This window comes from Xenopus tropicalis, chromosome 6 (genome assembly GCF_000004195.4).
Source record: "Xenopus tropicalis strain Nigerian chromosome 6, UCB_Xtro_10.0, whole genome shotgun sequence".
Taxonomy (NCBI): Eukaryota; Metazoa; Chordata; class Amphibia; order Anura; family Pipidae; genus Xenopus; species Xenopus tropicalis.
In genome coordinates this window covers 45,392,282-45,412,780 of record NC_030682.2, presented here as the reverse complement: position 1 = coordinate 45,412,780, position 20,499 = coordinate 45,392,282, and the positions used below count along the sequence as shown (strand labels likewise).

General features: G+C 35.9%; 1 protein-coding gene across 1 annotated transcript in view; it reads right to left on the bottom strand.

The window, feature by feature from the left end:
• kcnh8 (potassium channel, voltage gated eag related subfamily H, member 8) overlaps positions 1–20,499 on the bottom strand; it is a 148,555-nt gene that overhangs the window by 27,464 nt on the left and 100,592 nt on the right. Inside the window, exons 7-10 of the mRNA XM_031904503.1 lie at positions 20,461–20,469; positions 18,520–18,724; positions 4,524–4,721; positions 2,152–2,351 (exon numbers count right to left, since the gene is read on the bottom strand). Coding sequence (XP_031760363.1) covers positions 2,152–2,351; positions 4,524–4,721; positions 18,520–18,724; positions 20,461–20,469 — 612 coding nt within the window. The remainder of the gene's footprint in view (positions 1–2,151; positions 2,352–4,523; positions 4,722–18,519; positions 18,725–20,460; positions 20,470–20,499) is intronic.

The window sequence follows — 20,499 nt, the reverse complement described above, 5'->3', positions numbered from 1 at the left end:
TACAGTTTTAAATAATAGTTATGATAGAAGAACATGATGACGGGACTAGATACATAAAAATATATGATATAACTATAACAATATTTGGAAAATTGGCTTTGTCTTAATTTTGTGTCCCCTAGCTTGGCCAAGGACTCCATTAACTTTTGTGGATGATATTTCTTTTAATACAAAGTGAAGCACAATGGTGAGGGAGCATTTAGTGAATGGTCACCTTTGAGATTTAGTTAAAGAGGCAACTGTATAAATCATTGACTAAAACACTACATTTGAGACATTCAAACGTTGGCATTATAAAGGCATCTCTGCAAAAGTTATCTTTCTGCGGTTGCCAAGCCAACTTTGCATCTTTCCATCTCTAGGATTACTGATGTCTGGCATACTACAGATTGGCAGCGATAATGTGGAGCTATAATTCAGACCCATTACTACAGGCCTGTTTGTTAATAACCACTTTTCCCTGACAGGAAAGTTTTATTTTTAAAAACTGACACATTGGTCAAAACAAATCAATGTGTAATTCATCTGAATTGGTTCTATTTTGAGCTATCCTGGTCCATAGTGTGTTAGAGCTCAGCAAAAGTGCTAACCCAATTGTTAATGCTCAACAAGCCCTCCCACCTATCCCAGACTCCTTTAAACAGCTACCCTCATGCCACCACTCTCAAAAGTGTCTCTCTATGTGAAACCCCATTTCTGACTGCTGGCTTTGACTGCTAATGCTGCTGCAGTGATCCCCAAATGCCCTGAGATGACGACTGTAAAACTCACTGTGCAACTTTGCATTTTTAAAGATGGTACACTTAAAGACACTTTTGAGACAAAGTGGTGGTATGGGGAGGAAGTGGGTGACATTTGGGTGAAAGCAGAGTTTTCCTTCTCCTTCTAATAAGGATTGCTTTAAAGTGGGGAAGAGTAGAAAAGTAATTTAGAAAAGTTTCTACCGTAATAATAATACCAGGATTTTCCACTGAATATCATACAAAAGGAATGTACTACTATAACCAAATAGTATAATTTACTACTATACTATATAGTATAGTATAATAAGCCCTGAAAACTGGTTAGAAAAACCAGAAGATAGTGAATGGAATGCATAAACGGGGCTTAACTTGCGTTGGAAAGTTACGTTCTCTAGACTTGGTACTGTATCATAAAATGTCATGTAAGCCTTGTAAATGCAAAGTTAGTTTATATGGGCAGTCAGTATTAGTCTTATTGTGTGAGCATTATACCTTGCACATCACTAATAAAAAGTATGCATTAAGAGAAGAGAAAGCCAACGACCATTTAAAGTAATAAGGGGTACAGGGCTTTTAAATGTGAAGATAGCCTATCACAACTCAACTTCTTTATATTAATTAAGGTTTTTGTTGTTTTTTTATAATGCAAAAATGAAAGGCCACATTTCAGAAAAAGTTTAAATTTTCAAGATGCTCTCAATCGGTTCTTAATGTAATAATACTTTAAATAAAATACTGAGGCTGGAATAGTGATTTGTGGTTAAAGTTAAACTATACCCCAAAATAATGAAGGTCTTTCTAAAAATATATTGTTTAGAAAAGATCACATGTAAAACCCTGCTTCACAAAAATATACTTGTTAAGTATAAATAGCAAATTGCCATATTAGTTACTAAGGTTCATACGATTCAGGGTCACCAACAAACCACGGAGGACAAACATACTGCTAGGTCACATCAGCCAATTAATGAATAAAGTGCTGTCTTTTTCTCTCACACTTCTCCCTGTTGCAGTTAGAGCTGCATTAGTTCCTGTCAGGTGATCTCTGAGGGAACACACAGCCCATCACAAAACGGTGGCTCAAGGGAAAAGATGTAAAATGCTAAATATATTCCAGTTGGTAGGGCTCTTTAATAAGCCATATAATATGATATAAACTGTTGGTTCATGCTAGATCTAAAAATATTAAACAGGACTATTTTATGAACATAGTATTGTGTGCCTGAACAATGCAGACAGATATATTCAGAAATTCAAAGCTTACACCAATTCCTCCAATGCTGGAAGTCTTAAGTCCCATAATAAAGTTTCGGTTTAGTAAAGTCTACTTGACAGATTTAATACTGACCATATTAATATAACATTAAGGCAAAGGCTTTGATATATTAAAGCAAACATATGTGGTTACCTCATGAGAATCTATTCCATTATTGACTGACCAGTTGGTTTGAAAATATTCAAGCATTCTTTGCTTTAATTGTTGCGGTAGGTGATGTACCCGTATAAAATCTTTTAGATCTTTAGTTCTTGTATGATAAAGAGACCATCTGGAGTACATGCGCTGTATTATGGCAGTTACATTGCCAAACACTAAAGCATGCATCAAGGCTGTAAAAAGAAATCAAGAGAAATAGATGAATAAATAATTAATAAAATATATAAATCAATATCAGCAAGCATCATTTCTAGTGATAAGTGAATCTGTTCTATTTTGCTTCAATAAAGTCGCGAAAAACCAGCAGAATTTGTTTGTCACACAACTTGTTTGTTGCCCACGACTTTGTTTCCGGGCGCATTTTTTTTTGTCATGCGCAGCTTTTTTTGCCGATACTGCACATATTTTGCCACAGCTGCTCCCATTTTTACGCGACCGCACCTTTTTTGGACACACGACTAATTTTTCTGTTGCGAATTTTCGCAGAAGTTTCACAAAACAATTCGCCAATGGCGAAATGCGGAAATTCGCTGTGAATCCATACCTGCCAAAAAATTCGCTAATCACTAATCATTTCTAATTCACAAACAATGATGTTTCCAACAAAAATTTGAAAAAGTAATTAGGAAATCATGTTTCTTTCCTCAACAGGTTTAGGCACAAATATTCAATAACATTAGATAAAATCCAATTTTATGATTAAGAAAGTTTTCTTCTATACTAGGTAACAGAAATGAAATGTGTTGATAAATGGTGATTCTAAGAAATGACAATGAGATAATTTAAGGGATTTTAATTATGTGTTCTTTCATCTTCACAGTAATCTAGTTTATGAAACTTTTATTAGCAGTTAAGCAATTTATAAAATAGATTTTTCCCATTCTATTCCATCAGTTTTCACTATTATAAAAGTTCCTTTTTAAAAGAAAAGAAAAGGAAATTGTATAATTAGAAGTAGTTAAAGATGTGTCTCAGTTCCTAATACAGGTATGAGAAGACTTTAACTTCAAAATTCTCCTGGACAATTATTTGTTCAGTTTTGTTGCCAATTGATTACAATGGTTTCATCTCATAACTAATAATAAGAGATATGATAGATAGCATGCTGTGAAAATGAGAATAAAGGTAAAAACATAGTCAGTAGTTAGATCCTACCTCATCCCTTGCAAAGTTTGGTAATAGGGATGCATTGAATCAAGGATTCGGTTCAAGATTTGGCCTTTTTCGGCAGGATTCAGATTCGGCTCCTGGCTGAACCAAATACAAATCCTAAAAATTATGTGACTTTTTGTCACGTAAACACGGATGTTTAAATTTTTAACCCTTCCGAAAACCTAATTAGCATATGCTAATTAGAATTTGGTTTGGTATTCAGCCGAATCCTTCACGAAGGAAGGTTATTGCTATATCATCTAGGGGTACATGTTTAAGTACTGATACCTTATCATTTATTTGATGTATTGATTATGGCCCCTTCTTGCCATATTAAATTATAGTTTGTTTAACCAATGGTAGCCTCTCAGTTATAGTACACAACTATGTCATCATTTCACTCTGTCTTTGGCACAAGGAACAATTCCAGATAATTCAGAAATAAATGTTTGTGAGCTTTTCTGGCCCTGCACTATCCAAATTAAAAACATTTTTTAATGTGAAAACTCAGGAAATCTACTTTTTAGTTACATAGTTACATAGTTACATAGGGTTGAAAAAAGTCCATCAAGTGCAACCCTTCCAAGTAAACCCAGCACACACAAACCTATACTTACCAATCTATACACTCACATACATAAACTATAAATACAACCACTAATGCTAACTGTAGATATTAGTATCACAATAGCCTTGGATATTCTGATTGTTCATGAACTCATCCCATTCTCAAGAAGCAAAAGTATTTACATTTTAGTATTAACTTTAGTATTTTTAGCATTATTAACTCTATCCTTCAAAAGAAAAAAGTGATATAAGAAGGCACAGATCTGTACATTTTACTTGAGTATGGCTGCCACAAAATGTCTCTTTTTTATTAAGTGCAAAAACCCAAAAACTCAAATGTAAACATTTGGCAGCTAAAAGCTTGCACGTTCATGTGAAAGTTAATGGGAGTTATCCCAGGCAAAGTCAAGCCATATTTTCAATATGTATATCATATTTTCATCTTTTCAAATATTCTATTAATATCATATTTTATTAATTGTGTTTTTAAGTTTTATTTGAATTTGTAAACTAAAAAATTCATGGTATTTCAGTTCAAAATAGTTAATTCTTAATAAAAAGACAAGCATTTGAGTTTTTTTAAAATGATAAATAAGCCCAACTGAAGGAAAGAGTGGCATGCATACCTCCAATCAACATTATACAGATGGAGAAGATCTTTTCTACATCAGTGTTAGCTGAAACATTTCCAAACCCAACACTGGTTAGACTGCTGAGAGTAAAATATAGGGAAGCAATGTAGGTACTTCTGATAGTGGGACCTCCTTGTGAATCATTGCTGTGGAAAGGAGATTCCAGCCTTTTTCCAAGCTCATGGAGCCAACCTAAAATTGAATAACATCAACAGTTTACATTTAGGTTTGCGTATAACAAAACAGAAATTGCATAAACTGAATATTCACTAGTTCATACAAAACTAAACATATTAAATTATGTGTAAACTTGAAATCTGAAAGGACAGTTTATGTAACATCACTGAGTGAATATTGAATATTGAATAATGAATATTGGGCCCATATTAATGAACTTATCAATTTGTATTTCTATGTAACAACATGATACAGACACAACTACACAGCAAGAAATATCAGTGAAATAATGCATTATAATGTCTATATTGTTGAAATACATCATAAATGCCAAATAATCCAATACAATGACATGTAATTAAAAAAGGCATGTGTTTCCTGAGATAAGATTTTTTTAAGATCATATAAAGCAGCTTCTGTGCCTTTGCAGTTAACAGTTTATCTGTGAATAAACAGGCCATCCAGTGCAGGAAAAAATAAGTGTAGTTCTGTGCAAAATCAGTGTACAATAAAAAAAAAAAACTTACAATCAAACATAAGACAAGAATAAGGGTTAGATTATAATAACATTTCTGTTGTACTTAAAGAGAGAGTGGGCTTAACAAAGCAAACATACAGAAATGTATATACTGTATATATCATTCTGAATGGTATGGAGGAAGATGTTGAAGAAGATGTTGAAGAAGTCTCCATTTTTAGGAAGTGGATTTAGTTTTCTAATTAGAGACTGAACTATTATTTTAGGGAAAATAGCAAGGTATTAATAATAGATATAATAATATTAGATATATACATATACAGTTATGGGAACTATTATTTGGAATACTTGGCATTTACAGTTTGTGGTTTTATAAAGCATAGGACCCACAGTAAACGTTTGGGTTTGGCCCCCCTTTTCTTGTTGTTTTCCAATCTCTCTTCTTTCTCCTCTTTCTCTCTTTTTTTGTCTACACTTTGGCTATTTCTACTGTCTTTTCTGTCTTCTAGTTTTACTGTTAGTTATAGATTTGCTTTTATTTTTTTTATCTGTTCATAAATCAACAGTGAAATTGAGGTTGAAGTATAGAGGACAGTAAGGCAGTATGTATATGATGACTAAAGTATAAACTCTTGCAGTTGGTTAGTAAAGGAACAACAATTAAAAAATAAAGAAATGTTTAATTTATAAAAGAGTCAATGAAGCACCGGTTTCTAGCCCTGGAAAAGCCCACTATCGAGTATCTGCATTTTGATCTCTGCCACAAGAAGCAGAGATCAGAATACAGGTATAGGACCCATTATCCAGAAAAGCTCAGGACCAAGGGTATTCCGGATAAGGGGTCTTTCCGTAATTTGGGTCTCCATACCATAAGCCTACTAAAACATCAATAAACCATTAATTAAACCCAATAGGATTATTTTCCATCCAATAAGGATTATTTATATCTTAGTTGGGATCAATTACAAGGTACTGTTTTATTATTACAGAGAAAAGGGAAATCAGTTTTAAAATTCTGAATTATTTGATTAAAATGGAGTCTATGAGAGACAGGCTTTCCGTAATTCGGAGCTTTCTGGATAATGGGTTTCCGGATAAAGGATCCCATACCTGTACTACATTTGCCATAGCTCTTAGGTAATACATGTACATAACCTTGCCATAGAAACATGATGCTTTCCGCTAATTGTACAGGTTCAACATTATAGAATAAATGAAACAGAAACTTATTCATTACTTTCATTAGAGGCATCTTCATTTTCTGGTGTTACTGGCACTTTTAGGGCTCTGACACATGGGGAGATTAGTCGCCCGCGACAAAACTCCCTGTTCGCGGGCGACTAATCTCCCCGAGTTGCCATGACCCGCCATCCCACCGGCGAACATGTAAGTCGCCGGCGGGATGGCACACACGGCGGCGCGATTTCCCGAAATCGCTGAAAAAGACTCGCGATGCCCTTAGTGCATGGCAAGATCAGCAGTGTGGAAGTATTTGCTGTATAGTTGTTCCTTTGATACATATTTAAACAGGTAGGAATTCAATTTTGGTATGTGTGTTGTGTCTACGCATTGAATAGTTTAACTTTAGGTAGCTCTGTATAGAAACAACATGGCTCTTGATTTTATTATTTGTTTACACAGGCCACAGTCACTTAGCAAAGATAATTGTTAAATGTATTTCTAGATTACATTCTGCTCTATAAACGAAGCACTGAAAGCATGTTATTTGCACTGGAGAATTCATTTTATTGCTGGAAAGAGCTAATTTTATTACATCCCCTCTAATGGCTCAGAGGCTTATATTATTTATACCACAAAATGTGCTGTAGATTACTACCAACTATATAAGTATAGAATTGCCTTGTGTATTGCTTGTTTGTCAGCTTAATTACTCATTTGCTGCAGGGAGACAGTTTTCGCCTTATGAAACCAAGTAGCTGCATATGTTGCTTACACATAGCGATGCAAAATTTCATTCCAGAGCATTTTAATGAGATTACTAGAAAATAAGCACTTAAATGCGGTCTAATTTTAGGCTACAGTGGCAAGTAATCAAAACATTCTCTTTAGCATATTATAGGAAATGACTGTTCTTTTCTTTGATCCCAGAAGAAAGTGCTAACAGCAAACAAAATATATAGATTCATGTTACCCAGTTAGATATTTAAATAAAGGAATGTGTTACCTAAATAAAATAGGAGGGGGAGGGGCTTAATTATCAAAATGCAAATTTGTGAAATTTTTATATATTTTCTACTTCGAATGAACTCCACATTTTAAAAAAAGTTTTTATCAAAAAATATCTGGATTAAAAAAACATGATCGAAAAAAACAAAGCAAAAAACTCAAATACGGGTCTTCAAAAGAATTGAACTGAAGGAATAGTTACAATTTTGCCTGAGACAGCTACCAGTGCCTTCTACATAAGCTGGCAAGCTTTCAGATGCTGAATTTTTGCATTTGAGGTTTTCACTTTTTTTTTCACATAATAAATATTGGAAATTTGATTTTTTGTACCATATTTACAATTCATGATTTTAGCACAGAAAAAAATTAATAAATAATCCCTTTAAGCTCATCACAATTTTTTCAATATGATATACTGGGGGGGGGGGGGTGATATTAGTTCAGCAATTATGTTCTTAAACGCTATCTGAAAGGAAACATATTTGTAATATCTGCAATAAAGTAGGAAGAGTGTTGTCTAAGCTATTGTGAATAAAGATGCATCAAGCTTTAGTTATGCATGTGTTTTAATTCAATAAAATTGACCCCCTCTGTACACCAAGGGGCACATTTACTAAGAAACGAATTTGAATCCGAATTGGAAAAATCCGATTGGAAAACGAACATTTTGCGACTTTTTTGTATTTGTTGCAATTTTTTCGGCGCCTTTACGACTTTTTCAGAAATTGTTGCGACTTTTTCGTTACCAATACGAATTGCGCGACAAAACGCGAGTTTTTCTTAGCCATTACGATGCGCTCGTATCTTGTCGCGACTTTTTCGTATTGAGCGCTCGTAAGCGGCGGCCGAAACTTTCAGACTTAGCATGATTTTGGAAGCCTCCCATAGGACTCAATGGCACTCTGCAGCTCCAACCTGGCCCAAGTAAAGTCACCATACTGAAGCTTGAATGAATCCGAATCTTTCGTACTCGGCACGAAGGCTACGAAAAAGTCGCGACAAAATACGAGCGCATCGTAACGGCTACGAAAAACTCACGTTTTTTTGCGCAAATCGTATTGGTGACGAAAAAGTCGCGACAATTTCCGAAAAAGTCGTAAAGGCGCCGAAAAAATCGCAAAATACCGATCATTACGAAAAAAACACAATCGGACGCATTCGGCCGCTAAGGGTTATGTTTTTAGGCTGAAGTTGATATTTATTTCATAGATTTAAAATAATTTCAGTTCTTGAAAAATATTTCTGAGCAAAGTCTAGTATGAAAACATGTATTTTAGGATAAGTATACAGTTTTTGCTTAAAAATACCCTGAATATAAACATGGGATTTTAAAATGTATTATTCAGTATTATGAGAAGGGAATGAATAATGAAATGAATTTCAGCTAGCAGAACGAAAAGCTATCATTATATCATGTTTCATGGTAAAATATATGGCTTGCCTCATGGAGCAAGTTATCTTATTCACAGAAATGTACTTGACATGCTCCTTAATTTCATAAACATTCTATTAAAATCAGGCCTAGATTTGTAATCAGGCCAAAAGGGCCAGGCCTAGGGAAGCAAAAATGTAGCAGCGGCATTCCACCCGATGGCTGCATCATGGGGACTGGGCAGAATCTGATCAAATCCCCTGCACACCCAGTCCCCAGTGGTGCCCACTTAAATAGATGGGTTGCCCAGTAGTCTTTTTGTTTTCTGCTGCACATTTATAGACATTGCAATGTGTAACATAGATAAAAAAGCCAACCAACATCATGCAAGGGTTCAAACCTTGCAGTATAAGCTGCAAGTGTTGCTCATCACAGAACTGTACTTACATTTCTGGCAAAAAGAAGAATACAAGATCATTTGAACAGTAACTACAATCCTTGCACCTTTTCCCGAGATTTATATTATATAAAAAGGATGACAGTAAAATACAGTACTCATAATTGCATTTCTACTTTATACTCTTCACTTGCCTAGAAAAGCCATGTCACTGAGTTAAAATGTGACTGTAACTTCATATGTCTAGACTTTTGTACTTGGCAAAATACTGTAGTCTGCATGTTGGGTTGCTAGCCTTACAATCTCTGGTATATGCCTAGCCTTTATATCAAATGTATACAAAGGATAATTTCCAACATACTGGGTGGTAAATTACAAGCCATATAGAAACCTTAGATGACCTTTTTCTTTTCCCTTCTTTTTATATACACAGTATTGGTTATACTTCTAGATATACCAATTCTTTCCCATATATCCCATCATTTAAAGTATTTTCTATAAGGATTAATACACAGATGGTTGATGACTTAAAAATGGTTTAATATAGGTCAGCATCAGTTAACTTCATCTGCAACATTTTATTGAATAGGTAACAGGGAAACAGTTTCACATGTCCCTAGTGCAGGGTTTACATTGCTTGTATTTGCATTTAAGATGTATAGCTTATTCTCCTTTAGATAAGGTTAATTTTTGTTACCGCAAATTGTGTGTGATTTCTTTTCCTAGTGGAATCCCCCTGAGGTGTACTCCTTAGTGCCCACTAGGTGGAGACACTGCTGTAAGTCCCAGTTCCCAGTATCTTCCATAAGCAAAGAGGTGTAGGTCTGCTGGATGTCCAACAGGTAACAGCTATTGTGAGTGTGATTCTGTTCTAAAGGAGTCTGCCAAGAATGGCTTACAATGATTTCTTCTATTTCTGTATTAATCTGTATTAATAAAACAGAACCTTGTACTTGATGATAACTAATCATAACTCCGTATTGGTGGCAAAACAATACTATTTGGGTTTATTTTATGTTTAAAAGTTTTTGTTAAAATGTTTGTAAATGTTTTCTAGCAGACATGGTGATCACAATGACTGAAAGATCACTTATCTGAAAAACTCCAGAACCCCAGCATTTTGGATCCTTTATTTCTATCAATCCTTATTTCGATCAAATCAATGTTTAATTTCCATTACATTATGCAACTAACAGAACATAGTGCAACATAAAAACATCTTCTAAATATTTTCTAGAAGCAAACCTATTCTGTAAGGACTGAAGTATGGAACCCCTAAGTGCCTCAAAGAGCAGCTTTGTGGATCTGGAGAATTATTTTTCCTGTTTGACCATCAGGGAGTGAAACATTTTTTACTAAATCTATTGATGAAACATTAAAAGTAGAAAGGATGAAAATGTAATTAACATATAGGGGCTGATTTACTAAGACACGATTTCGAATCCGAATTGGAAAAATTCCGATTGGAAACGAACATTTTGCGACTTTTTCGTATTTTTTGCGATTTTTTTGGCGTCCTTACGATTTTTGCATAAAAACGCGAGTTTTCGTAGCCATTACGAAAGTTGCGCAAAGTCGCGATTTTTTCGTAGCGTTAACACTTGCGCGCAAAGTCGCGCCTTTTTCGTAGCGTTAAAACTTAAAAGGCGCAACGTTTTGCGCAAGTTTTAACGCTACGAAAAAATCGCGACTTTGCGCAACATTCGTAATGGCTACGAAAAACTCGCGTTTTTACGCAAAAATCGTAAATACGCCAAAAAAATCGCAAAAAATAAGAAAAAATCGCAAAATTACCGATCATTACGAAAAAAACGCAATCGGACTCATTCGGCCCGTTCGTGGGTTAGTAAATGTGCCCCATAGTGTCTGATTTATTAACCATCCATCTGTAAGAGCAACGGTCAACTCGCACTTTTCCCTGCAGTCAGTTGCATGTAACACCACTTTCATTAAAGGTACTTGGGTCAAAGTGCACTCCTTCCTTTGAGCAATGTGTCAATACAATTGACAGATATCTGAATACAAAGTTTTTTATATAATAGAGCCAGACTAAGGACCCAGACTATGCCCTTTGATACTAAAGTAGTGGAGCAGCACCTGGGCATTACCCTGAAATGAGTCCTAAATTAACTTATTTATATACATACATATCTATATATTGTGTTATTGCACTCATACAATAATCTCTCTTTGATTTATTCTATAGTAATTATTACAGAATTAAAAACAATAATGTACAAGACATAATATAAAAATAAGCAGATATACTTTTGTCTGGGAGCTATCACAAAGGATATTTAGAATGGTGGATTTTTTTTTTAATATGCACAAGCTTATCAACCTTAAGTATACAGTATATTTAATCTAGGAGCTATAACAAAGAATATTTTGATATGGCGGATTTTTTTTTAATTATACAAAACATAGTTGCCTTTCTCTCTATAAAAATAATTCAAGAGATAATTCAAAGTGCTAAAAGGCAAAATGCTTTAGCCTAAATCTGCATACCAACCAGCAGGCACCCAGGCTTATCCTTGATTTCTGAGAACAGATGATAATCTGGTCACTATCACGTGGTGCCTTGGTTTTTTAAATACAGAAATATGCTATAAATATGCTGCAAGGTAGTATGTCATTTCTTATACCAATAAATCTGACTTCCAGGAATGGAGTAATATAGGTACAGTGCTGAGGTAGCATAGAACTGACCAAGAAATTGAAAAGAGGCTCCTTCTTATGTTTTGGAACTCCTAGGGGCACATTTACTAACCCACGAACGGGCCGAATGCGTCTGATTGCGTTTTTTTCGTAATGATCGGTAATTTTGCGATTTTTTCGGGGTCTTTGCGATTTTTTGCGTAAAAACGCGAGTTTTTCGGCGTCTTTTACGATTTTTGCGTAAAAACGCGAGTTTTTTCGACGTCTTTACGAAAGTTGCGCAAAGTCGCGATTTTTTCATAGCGTTAAAACTTGCGCGAAACGTCGCGCCTTTTAAGTTTTAACGCTACGAAAAAGGCGCGACTTTGCGCGCAAGTGTTAACGCTACGAAAAAATCGCGACTTTTGACGTCGAAAAACTCGCGTTTTTACGCAAAAATCGTAAAGACGCCGAAAAACTCGCGTTTTTACGCAAAAATCTTAAAGACGCTGAAAAAATCGCAACAAATACGAAAAAGTCGCAAAATGTTCGTTTCCAATCGGAATTTTTCCAATTCGGATTCGAAATCGTGTCTTAGTAAATCAGCCCCCTATAGTAGCACGTGAACTACAGCTTGGTTTATATACTCTCAGGGACCTGCAGGGATCTTTAAAACATTTATATTTCATGTATGACTGTATATTATACCTTATATGCTTTTTATTATTTACATGCACTCACATTTACTTGTGTAACTCTTCCTAGTGATTTATTTTACATGACAGACGTTTGGTACTTTTAAGAGTGCTAATGCAGAATGTATAATACTTATGGGACACCTACATGAAGTGGAAATCACAGATTAAGTTTAAGTTAACCATTAAAAATGAAGACAGATCATGTTTTAAAAAAGATCCAATGGCTGCAGCACAAGAGTCCTCAAATATTAGTCACCAATAGCAAAAATAGATTTCTACAGTGCTGGGTGCCAGTCTAGAAATGTGATTTAATCTGAGATAATCCTTTCTAGACTAGGTATAAGTGTATATATAAGTAAATGATGCATAGTGTCAGAAGGACAAAAGAGAAACAATGTATCAATATTATATAAGGCACATATCTTTTTATGTCCATTGCTTTAATTTTATTTGGCAGATTTAAAATTTAAACAAAAAAAAAACAATAGGTGTCTGATGGTGGCTCCACCCACTTTTTAAAACCTAAAAATGCAGTCCCCTGGTGACCCTGGTGTTAACACTGTGAGAATGGCAGCAGGTTGAATTTCCCCAAAATCAATAGTTAAAATCTGATTGGCTGTTGGTGGCTCCACCCACTTTTTCTAACTCTGAACCGCAGTTACAAGGTGTCTCTGCAAAGTTTGGGGACCTTAGTATTAATATTTAAAGAAAGGCAGCAGTTTAAATGTAAACATATGAAGTTTATAGGTGAAATCTGATTGGCTGTTGGTGGCTCCACCCACTTTTCAAAACTAAAACTGCAGTACCCCATTGACCAACTGTGGAAAGGTTGGGGACCCTGGTGTTAATACTGTGAGAATGGCAGCAGGGTAAAATCTTATCAGCTCCGCCCACTTTTGGGCATCAAAAAATCATCATTTCATTTTCATTCAGGCGGGCCCCAGGACTAAGTGATTCAAGTTTGGGGAGTGTAGCCTCAAAGCTGTAAGATTGACAGCAGTTTCAATTTCCCCATAAAAGTCAATGGGTAAAATTTGATTGGCTGCTGTTGGACCCTCCCACTTTGGATCATCCAACAAATGCCCCTTTTTCATTCCGAGTGACCCCATGATTATGTGATTCAAGTTTGAGGGGTGTAGCTTCAAAGCTGTAAGAGTGGCAGCAGTTTGAAAATCTTCCCTGTCAAAGTCAATGGGAAAATTGGGGTGTTCGGAGCGGCGCCACAAAAAGACAGCGGCGGGATCACTCAGAAAAGCACAAGCAACCTGCTCCGCTATAGGGCGAAGAAGTGTAGGAGGAGTAGCGTTTCGAAAATGGGGGGAGCTAAGAAGAAGAAGAAGAAGAGGAAGAAGAAAAAGCGGAAGAATAAGCTGAAGTCGAAGAACAGTATGTTGGGTTTTTCAACCCAACATAATTACTTTCAAAAGCAGCCCTATCAGCAGAAAATGACCAACATGACGTACAGGTAACTTTTAATGTACATTCATATTTTAAAGAGTTTTAGTGCCAGTATCACTTTAACCTTTATGTTTAAATAAAGGTTAAAGTGATACTGGCACTAAAACTCTTTTGAGTTCTGAGAGTATCAAGTACAAGAAATAAGCATGTTCTCTAAATCTCCCCCTATCTGACCTCCAGACTAAGCTCCCCAAGCACAGCTTTTAGCCCAGCAAGACAGCCATTCCCACCTAGAGAACCACTCTTTTACAGTTATTGACAATTCAAATCATGCAGGTAGGCTCTACACCATAAATCTGTTAACAGCATCATCTATAACCTCCTCCATAAAAATCTATGAAAGAGAAACATACTGTTTATGCATGAGATGGTGACACATAACATGTCACCACGTATCATAATGTAAAATTTACTGAGATAATAGAGAAACAAACCAGCAAGGCAAAGATGTTGAAGGATAGCAAGCAGCTGTACAGACAAAACCTGCCTTATAAAAGCAGGATATGAAATTTAAATATGACAAATATATTGTTGACGCACAAATACATTTGTAAAAGGAATGGAATATTATATTCATGGAAAAAACGGTAAATAGAAAAACTAGCACTATTCTGTTTCAACTGAAAACAGCCCAAGAATGGGATATTCAAGTAAAATTTAGAAAACATTAATATTGTATTGTTACATCAAGTTAATTATTGTCTTTCTAATGCAGTGGTGCTCAGTCAGTCACAACAATATAGAGCATGGTTGGAGAACTTCAATTTCTATTATTTCTATTTAATAAATTACTTAAAAATACATATACTGCAATATATTATATACTTTGCTGTAATCAGAGGGGATATGTAAACTTGATCTTATGATCTAAATCAGTGCTGTCCAACTTCTACGGTGCCGAGGGCCAGAATTTCTCTAGCATACATGGTGGAGGGCCGCTAATGGAAGCCAGTTTTGACCACTCCCCCTTTTGAAACCACACCCACTTCAAACCACACCTATTTTATCACAATGGTGGTAGCACAGCAAAATCCCAAATACTTGGTCCTTACTGTGGGGATAACAACCATCATTCATATGTGAAAGAATTATGTCATATTAAGATATACCCTTAAATTCCATATGCATCCTCCTCCCCTGTGGATAGCAGAGCAACCCCCAGTACATAATTACACACCTTAGGGGCCATTTAATGGCTATTTCCAACTGCTAACAAACTCCCACAACAAACCCCTGCCAGGTTCACCTCCCACAAGCAGCATAGGGCAAGCAGAATATGGCACACACAGGCAGCACTCTGCCTGTCCTATGCTGTCTGTGTGTGCCATACTCTGCCTGTCCTACCCTGCCTGCGTGTGCCATACTCTGCCTGCCCTACCCTGCCTGTGTGTGCCATACTCTGCCTGCCCTACCCTGCCTGTGTGTGCCATACTCTGCCTGCCCTACCCTTCCTGTGTGTGCCATACCCTCCCTGACCTATGCTGCCTGTGTGTGCCATACTCTACCTGCCCTATGCTGGCTGTGTGTGCCATACTCTACCTGCCCTATGCTGGCTGTATGTGCCATACTCTGCCTACAGTACCTATGTCTGAGGTGTGAAGAAGTGAACAATGGGAGTGATTACAGTCTGAGCCTGAGGTGTGAACACTGCAGGGGGTGAACAATGCAGAGATTAAAAGGTGTGAACAACACAGGGGATTACATGTTTAAACAATACAGAGGGATTACAGCCTGAATCTGAGGTGAGAACCATGCAGGGGGGCAGTTAATCTCAGTACTGATACCATTGAATGCTTACTCAAAGGTAAGCCATCAAAGCAGCCAGACAGGTGGGGGGCCACACAGAGGGGGGTCGCGGGCCGCATGCGGCCCGCGGGCCGCCAGTTGGACAGCACTGATCTAAATGATATACACCCAATCATCGTTCACCAAACCTTTTCCTACCGCTCATTCTTTGCCTTTCATATTCTTTCTTACCTCTATACTGTATGATAATGTCCTTTACTTATGATTTTACTAAACCATCTATTGAATGATCACCAAGATGTTGTAACTAGTGCTGGGCGAAAGAATTTGCAGGCAAGAATTTAAACACTGAATTCAAACACCTCCCAACTTTATTTAATTTTTTTGTACAATTTATATAAAGAACATAGCTTTATGTTTCTTTTCTAAGAAGCATTACTGACACAATAGTGCTTTCCTGCATGCTTTAGATGGTTGGTGGTTTGTCAGTAACAATTGCACACCCATTAGTTTCTGCCGAGTACGTAAAGGAAGCTCTTGACAACTTCTCTTGAAAGTAAACATAGTAAACATTTAATAATGGTGTTACATTATCTAGTTGTCTATTAATCCATAGCAACCAATAAGCATACTAAAACATCTGGTTGTTATGGGTTACTAGATCTGGGCAGACTTTTTGTTACATTAACTTATGTTTGTGTGAATGTGTATGTAAAGTGTAAAGTATGGTGCCTGAGAAGCTCATGGGAGTCCATCAAGTTCAACCCATCCAAGTAAACCCAGCACACACAACCTATACTTACCAATCTATACACTCACATACATAGACTATATATACAATATATATATATATTCTGTGCCCATGGATAATATATTCTGCAATTTTTTCGTTCATTTCTTCTACTTTTTTGTACTTTGTGACAATTTGTGCGACAAAATCGTATTGTTGTGCCGAGTATGAAAGTTTCGGATTCATTCAAGCTTTAATATTGTGACTTTCCTTGGGCCAGGTTGGAGCTGCAGAGTGCCATTGAGCCCTATGGGAGACTTTCCTTGGGCCAGGTTGGAGCTGCAGAGTGCCATTGAGCCCTATGGGAGACTTTCCTTAGGCCAGGTTGGAGCTGCAGAGTGCCATTGAGCCCTATGGGAGACTTTCCTTGGGCCAGGTTGGAGCTGCAGAGTGCCATTGAGCCCTATGGGAGACTTTCCTTGGGCCAGGTTGGAGCTGCAGAGTGCCATTGAGCCCTATGGGAGACTTTCCTTGGGCCAGGTTGGAGCTGCAGAGTGCCATTGAGCCCTATGGGAGACTTTCCTTGGGCCGGGTTGGAGCTGCAGAGTGCCATTGAGCCCTATGGGAGACTTTCCTTGGGCCAGGTTGGAGCTGCAGAGTGCCATTGAGCCCTATGGGAGGCTTCCAAAATCATGCACTGAAGGATCAAAGTCAGAAAGTTTTTCACGCCGTGTACGATTGGTCGGATACGAAAATTTTGGAACTTTCCGATCGTACCACAATATTTTTGTACGACCACAATCAGAAATTTTTTCAGTAATGCTTTTAGAAGTCCGAAATTCGGACTTTGATAAATGAGCCCCTTAGTATATGTAAATTAAATATAAGATTTGACACCAAAGTCCTCTGGAAAAATACTTTTTTTGTGCAAATTCGACAATTTAAAAAAGGTTTCATATACATTATTTAATGCTTTATAATATTGTTCCATTGACTAATGTTTAGATAGTTCAATGGAACTATATTAAATGCATCAACTCTGTAGTATCTAGAGAATTTCTTCTTTATACAATTTTCTCTATTGCATTTTCTATTTTTCACAGAAACATTTAGTTCATCTAACACAGTAAAGGAAAACTGCTGCTTATGAAAGTATTACGTACATGCAAGGACCAAAGTATTCTGTATTCTTTTTTTATTTTATTTATCTTTATAGTGTGGCTGGCTACAGGATCAGGCATTCAACCTTGCAACTAGAAGAGGATTAAAGGACAACTTTGTAACAAACAAGCTAGACTATAAAGTCCCAGATCTAGTATTCAGCTGCAGATGACACTGCTAGGTTCTGAAGGTTATGGAAGTTGTTAACCCATGAATTTACAAAAAAATTGAATTCAGGAATTGTACAAATATCAATCCCTATATGGCTTTAAATCAGTGTTTTTCCCATGACCTATATGAAATGACAATTTAACTGATGGGATCCTTGGTAGAATAAAACAAAAGTAAAAATACAGTTTAAACAAAATAAATGCCTCCTTTGTATTTTATAAAGTTGCAAAAAGGAAAATAAGTGTTTTGAAAGAATAACTGTTTCTGTAGGTGGAATAAAAACAGATTAACTCTACTTTTTGGGATTATCCTCCTTAAATACATCTGCTTTACTGTAACCCCATTAATTCCTTTGTTCCATACAGGATCTGACTTTTTGAAGCCAATCTTACTAAGCCTACCCAGAACGTATGCAGTATTCTATTAAACAAACTATCAAAGCAAAGTAAGCAAAACTTTAGATAGATACAGATTTTGAAAAGGAGTTTTTTTCACAGACTAAACATAGTTTCACACAGAATTCATAATTAAAATGATGACTATTATCAAGTCCATTACTCAACAGACATAACTTGGTGGAGTTTTGAATCCCTTTACTACACAGCTTGTAAAGCACAGAGCAAGCAGTGCATATTATTTGTTCTCTACCTCTATCTGAGCTTGCAGCTTAGTGACAAACAGTATAATAAATTGATCATTTATATAAAACCAAAGTGGATTTTAGAATATTGAGAAAAATAGTTAATTAAATATTAAAAAATATAAAGATATATCTTACCAATATCCCAAGAAAGGGGCTTGTTTTTCATTTCCATCTTTCCAATGACATACCAGATGCATGCCATCCAATGTGCCAAGAGAGCAAACATAGACATAAGTAAGGTAAGCACTATAGTGCTATGCTGAGAATACCGGTCCAGCTTCTGAAGAAGCCGCAAAAGGCGTAACAATCGAATGGTTTTTAGAAGATGAACAAGGGAAACCTACAGAAAGCAATTACAAAACAGGGTAAATTTATTGTGTGAATTTAATAATACATCAATAAAAACACTATTTCTCAAAACCTTGAAATCACTAAGAAATAGATTTTTTTATGCAATGCCACCCCCTTTGGTCAGTACCAACTTCATCAAGCAGCAGGGCAATAATCCAAAGCATACTTCTAACATTTTAAAAACTTATGTGAGGAATAAACTGGAAATAGGAAACTAGGGTATTGCCTTTATTAGACTGGTGGGCATGTGGAATGAGTTACACTGTAAGGTCAGAGAAATATGCCCTATAAGCAAGTCGCACCTCTGGCAAAAGCTCAGAATATATTGAAAAACTGACAGCTAGAATGCCAAAAGACTGCAAAGCTGGAATTGCTAAAAATGTAACGTTTGATGAATACAACAATTATATTAAACAAAAGTAATGTTATTATATTGTTGATATACTGCCTATAACTTCTGATTCATTTAATGCTACCTTGGTGAATAGAAGTATTGAAAACATTTCTGGGTGATTCCAAGATTTTTAATGCTAGTGTACAACTTGTAAAATGCAATTTCTTACAAATTTAGAATATTTTTTTTAAATTGATTACTTTATATATCACAAGCTGATTAATTTATTTTAATAAATATAAAAAGAAAAGGCTTTATGTTTGGAAAAACAATATATATATAATAATAGAATTGCTTTATTCTAAATCGTTAAGAGAACAACTTTTGAACTTTACATTTTATATCACTGTATGCATGTCATGCATTAATTGTCCATGGGCACATTGAGGCAGAAAAGTAAATGCCAAACTAGTGTGTGATATAATGTGTAACTTTAGCACTACTAGAACATGTGATATGTGAGACTCAGAGCAAGTAACAACAAAGAAACCAAGAAAACATCAAAGAGCAATAGAGCAACATATAATACATATCAACATAACTGGAAAAGAGTACACTCATTTCATAGAGCCCCCTGATGCTAAATTTATATGAACTACAATGTTGCCCTGAGATATAAAAGTACTATATGGCTTTAAATGGCTGCTATTTTATTTTTAAATATTTTCTGATGGTTCATGAATGACCAATAACACCAACAATTGAAAATTAGTATTTCTATTTGAGTTTGCCCAGGTGCTTTAACCTATAGCAACCAATAGTGACCAATAAACTGGGTGCTGTGAGTTACTGCACATGGGCAAACTGAGGACCTTATTTATCATTACTTAAGTCTCCAGACTCGAGCATAAATCATAGAAAGTGCAAACAGAAGGGTAAGGCGGCCCAATGAGGCCACTAAAACACTTTAACATTAAAATAACAGGATTGCCTTCAGTGTGGGTTTATTTTAGATTTGAAAATCAGGAAAAGATCAGGAAAAAGGTACTATCTTACAATAATAGTTAAAAAAAAGCCTTCAATTAAAATTGTTTTTTTTTTTATTATGGGTTCCCAGATAATAGATCTATACATATACTTGTCTGGTTAGAAAACCCTACAATTTTGACCTAAATCAAATTTTACATATATTATCCATAGCAAAAGCAGTTTGGGATTGTAATGTGTAAGAACCAATAGAAATGTTTCTTTTTCTGGTGTGATTGACCATTTAATTGTAAAGTTTAACCAAACGATAATAGTATGATGGCATTTAGTCTCAGTAAGTGAGTGTCCTATTGGTTTGTAGTGAATAAAAGAGTAACATTTAGCATTCATTCCTTGGTGCATACCAGGTTGTCCTTTTGTAAGCATAAGCCAACGTCATTTGT